Source organism: Solanum pennellii, chromosome 10 (genome assembly GCF_001406875.1).
Source record: "Solanum pennellii chromosome 10, SPENNV200".
NCBI lineage: Eukaryota > Viridiplantae > Streptophyta > Magnoliopsida > Solanales > Solanaceae > Solanum > Solanum pennellii.
In genome coordinates, this window is record NC_028646.1 from 11,109,604 (window position 1) to 11,114,049 (window position 4,446).

The 4,446-nt window shown below is 36.8% G+C and overlaps 1 protein-coding gene across 9 annotated transcripts in view; it reads right to left on the bottom strand.

Annotated features, from left to right (window-relative positions):
* LOC107031898 (DNA mismatch repair protein MSH5) overlaps positions 1 to 4,446 on the bottom strand; it is a 36,012-nt gene that overhangs the window by 21,952 nt on the left and 9,614 nt on the right. For 8 of the 9 annotated variants that reach the window (XR_003574861.1, XR_003574863.1, XR_003574862.1 and 5 more), the window contains 5 exons: positions 3,612 to 3,713; positions 3,463 to 3,507; positions 2,910 to 2,987; positions 2,753 to 2,803; positions 2,579 to 2,660 (listed from right to left, as the gene is read on the bottom strand). Coding sequence is in view for 6 of the 9 variants with exons in the window: in XM_015233392.2 (XP_015088878.1) it covers positions 2,579 to 2,660; positions 2,753 to 2,803; positions 2,910 to 2,987; positions 3,463 to 3,507; positions 3,612 to 3,713 (358 nt within the window). In the remaining 3 variants the exon portion in view is untranslated. The remainder of the gene's footprint in view (positions 1 to 2,578; positions 2,661 to 2,752; positions 2,804 to 2,909; positions 2,988 to 3,462; positions 3,508 to 3,611; positions 3,714 to 4,446) is intronic. The other variant, XM_015233394.2, reaches the window with a different exon arrangement.

A 4,446-nucleotide genomic window follows, 5' to 3' on the forward strand; every position in this document is an offset into this window, starting at 1 on the left:
TTTTGGGGAATTAATAGATGTTGATTTGTTTTATTTAATGAGTTTAAGTCTTCCGCATTATTTTCTGTTGATATATGTTAAAATGATAAGGGTTAGATTGGTTGGTTCGCTCACATAGGAGGGAAATTGTGGGTGCCAGTCGCGGCCCCGGTTTTGGGTCGTGACAATATAGGTCTCAAATTGCACCAAGGGTGTGACCTAGTGGTCAATGATTTGCAGTTACAATGATGATGCTCCCCCTCCATGTTAGATCATTAAGAATACAAAAGTTATCAGGTCAAGAAACTTTTTCAGGTTCAGGCCAGCAGCAACAGCCAAGTATCAAAGATCATCGGGTACTGAATGAATATGTCCCTAATCAACAGTCAGCTATCTAGCTTGCTGTAAAGATGATATGCTAGCTTATACTATCATTTACCTATTCAGATAGATTAGGTATTCAAAATGAGATGCAAATTCTACATCTACTTCGATCACTCAAGTACGATTGCAAAAAGAAAAATAGATCTATTTTTGTACATGAAGTTGTTTAATGTCATTTTCAAGACGGCAAAGATGCCCGAAGAATGGATAAAGGAGTAGAATGATCCATTATACAAGAACAAAGGTGACATTCAAAATTACAACAACTATAGTAGTATCAAGCTGCTAAGTCACTATGATGGTTTGATAGAGGGTGAGGAGGGGCCTGGCTGTTTCTGAGACCTAGTTCGGATTCATGGAGGGACGCTCAACTACAGAAGCAACTCATCTCGTACGGAGACCAGTGCCAGTACATGGAGAGGAAGGACTTACATAAGGTGTTCATCAACCTGGAAAGCGTTAGAACAAAGTCCAAAGGTAAGTTCTCTAGAGATGATTGGAGGCTAGAGGTGTATATTAGGGTGATCAAGGACAGATGGATCGGAGCAAAGACTCAGGTAAGGATAGTAGGAGAAGACTTAGAACACTTCACGGTTTTGATGGGGTTGCATAAGGATAAGCCTTTAGCCGTTTTTTGTTTGCCTTGGTGTTGGATGGATTGATGCGGCATATGCAAGGTAAGGTTTCATGGCACATCTTATTTGTATTTTGTGGATGACATAATTCTGATTGACAAGACTCACCACAGAGTTAACGCTACGCTGGAGTTTGGAGATAGACCCCAGAGTCTAAAGGGTTCAAGTTGATCAAGATCAAGTCAGAATACTTGAAGTACAAGTTCTGTGATGTAACAGTACGATTGGAGTTAAGTGCGGCTTGATACACGGGTCATCCATAAAGAGAGTTTCAAGCATCTTGAGTCTGTAAGATACAACGATTGGTAAGTTCAATTACCTCACAATGAATAGACTTGACATTTTAGTTCATGTGAGTGTTGTAAGCCAGTTTATGGACTCTCCCAGTGATTTTCATTAGGATGTCACTGTCCACATCCTTCGATACATAAAATCAGCCCCAAGCAAAGGACTACTCTTTGAGGATCTAGGCATATGAGCAAGTTATTGGATACATAGACACTAATAAGGCAGGATCACCTTATGATAGACATTCTATGTCCAGATATTGTGTTTTAGTAGGAGGTAATTTGGTGTCTTGGAGGAGAAAGAAACAGAATGTCGTTGCTCGATCTAGTGTATTAGCAGAATATTGAGAAATGGATGTGGGCAACTTGTATGCTAGTTTGGATAAAATAATTTCTAAAAGAGTTGAAATTTGGAAAAATCAGTCAGATGGATATGTGATAATCAAGCAACCCTTCAAGTCGCATCAAATCTAGTGTTCCATGAAAGGAAAAAAGGTTTTGAGATAGACTCTCACTTCTCTAGAGAAATACTCTTTGGAGATATTGTTATAAGAATGGTGAATTCCAACAACTAGCTTGCAGATCTTTGCCAAGTACCTCAATTATCTTAGTATTAGTTACAATTCAAGCACGGTACATATGATTTATATGCACTAGCTTGACACATACACACACACACACACACACATTCTATATATATATATATAGGGCTCAATGTAAGACAATAGTTAACACGCATCTCAATAATATTCTCCTATGCCTTCATTTTTCATAGCAATAGTATCTTCCATGTACCCTTCAGGGTGGCCCTATGGTTTGAACTAGGGACTTCCATGTTGGAGGTCTCAAGTTCGAAACCTCTTGCCAGCGAAAGTAAGGGGTTTGCCTTTTGGGTCAAGCTCGTCGCACCAGGCTTGCCTAGTGCGGGCTACCTCTCCTATGTGGTTTGCGAGCTATTGCATAGGAGTGGGGGTTTTATCCTGTGTGCACCCAAAAGCGTAGCGGTTGCAGGTTTCCTTGTCATCAAAAAGAAATAGAGTATCTTCCATGTTATATTAAACTGCCTAATCAAAAGCAAATAGCTGTCAACATTCTTAAGGTATGGCCAAGTTCCTAAAAAAGGGAAAAGGATTTAAAAGATAGATACAGTTTAATATACAAGTGAGACTGATACCTGAAAAAGGAAGCACCCCAAGGATCTAATTGGGCATCAGCAGTTATCAGTTTAAAAGTTGAATCACCATAGTAGGTAAAAAGTTATTATAACTATGAAACATTTAAGGGTGAACAGACCTATCTGATGTAAGTAAATGATAGAAGGAAGCCCCTTGTCTTCATACATGCAAGGAAGTCGTGCAAGTTCCAACGCCGAAACCTGCAAAGAACTACTAATATCAAATTCAATAGCGTGCAGCCTTAACTTCAACAGCAAGCGGTTAAGTTGAGAAAAATCAGAAGTTAGAGAACCTCTTCCAGAAATTCTGGCAATCCCTCATATATCTGCCTCAGTTCATCCAGCTAGACAAACAAGATTACACTCATAATGCCATAACAAAAAAGAAGATGCCAAAACCAATGCAGGGAAGATATTAAACCCACAAGTTACTGCAGCAGCATACCCTACCTCATCACAGAAACCCTCTTTTACTATTGTCTCATAACCCTTCTCTTTACTTCGATCAACATCAATGACACCAATTACCTGCACATTACAGGCACACACACATGTAAAAAAGCTCCTGATGGAGTGCTAATGGTACTGTTATTACCCACAAGAAATTAGACATATCTTTATGAAAGAAAGGAGGAGTATGGGTGAAAATCAAAAATCATTTGGCTTGATCATAATTCAATATCCAATATAAAATGTCACTGATTGAAGAAGTTCTCACATCCCAGAATATGAGTGGCCAGATTTCCTTACCTAAAACCAGAAAATAAATGCATTCTTGGGCAGAGATGGAGGTCAAACTTATGGAAATTTTCTAGAAGAAAAGCAATGCTCATTTATCTTTTTGGCTTCTCCGCAGTATCAAGTTGCCAATTTTGGACGATAAAACAAAAGATTTTTCTACATAGATTTCAAACTTCTACTTGTGAAGCTATTCCTACCCAATCAAGTCACAATGTAAGAGCCTTACATATTGTAACTAGTATTATACCAATACGATACTAACCAATTCACAGACATAGGCTAGATCAACTGAAATGAAAAATCCAGCCTGCATAAAGAGAAAGCTGAGTATGTAGATAAGGACAGTTGTAAAATATAGAAACCATAGTGGAATATATTAATTATGGTGAAGTTTAAACATTAATTAGATACCCTCTCAATAATATCCAAGTCCAAAGACGTCAATTCTTCTAGCAGAGATCCAGAAATGCCAACTTCAAATATTTTGCTTATATGCAGGAGAGCGCACACACTCTGCATGAAATTGAATTCTCAAATCTGGGAAAAGCATACTAATGGGGACTAATAAAGCAAGTAATAATCTAGATTTAGAAGCAAAAAGTTTATCCCCAAAGGGGACAAAGGAAACGACAATGACACTCCTATCTCATCTGATGTGCTAGTTTGAGGTCAAAGACTTAGAGCCCGTTTGGTTTAGTTTTAAAAAAAAAAAAGAGTAACTTTTAAGTCAAAAAAATAAAAAGTTACACTTAAATGACTTTTGAGGCAAAAAATAAAAAATAGGGAGAATCCTACTTTTGGTTTTTAACTTTTATTTGAGTCATTATAAACTTATTTTTAACATTGTCAAACACTCTCAAAAGCTAAATGTTACTTAAACATAGGTTTGACCAACTTTAAGTCAATCCAAACAAGCTATAAGTAGACCTTGAATATGCGATTTGGGATAAAGATTTCAAATCAATGTTTGGACATGCAACTTGAAATTATGATTTCAAATCCCCAATTCTCCAAAAGAAAAAAACACGATTTGGGATTCCAAAAAGAATTTAATTGTAGAACTTGATATTTTGTAAAAAAAAGGACACATCCTTTTAAATTTTTCCAAAAGACTCGTGCTCGGCGTAAAGAGATTGTATATACTATGTAAAGGAATTACATTAAAGAATAACTAGTTACTACTATTATTGACTAGCAGATCTTTATAAGATCATATATATATATATATATATATATATATATATAT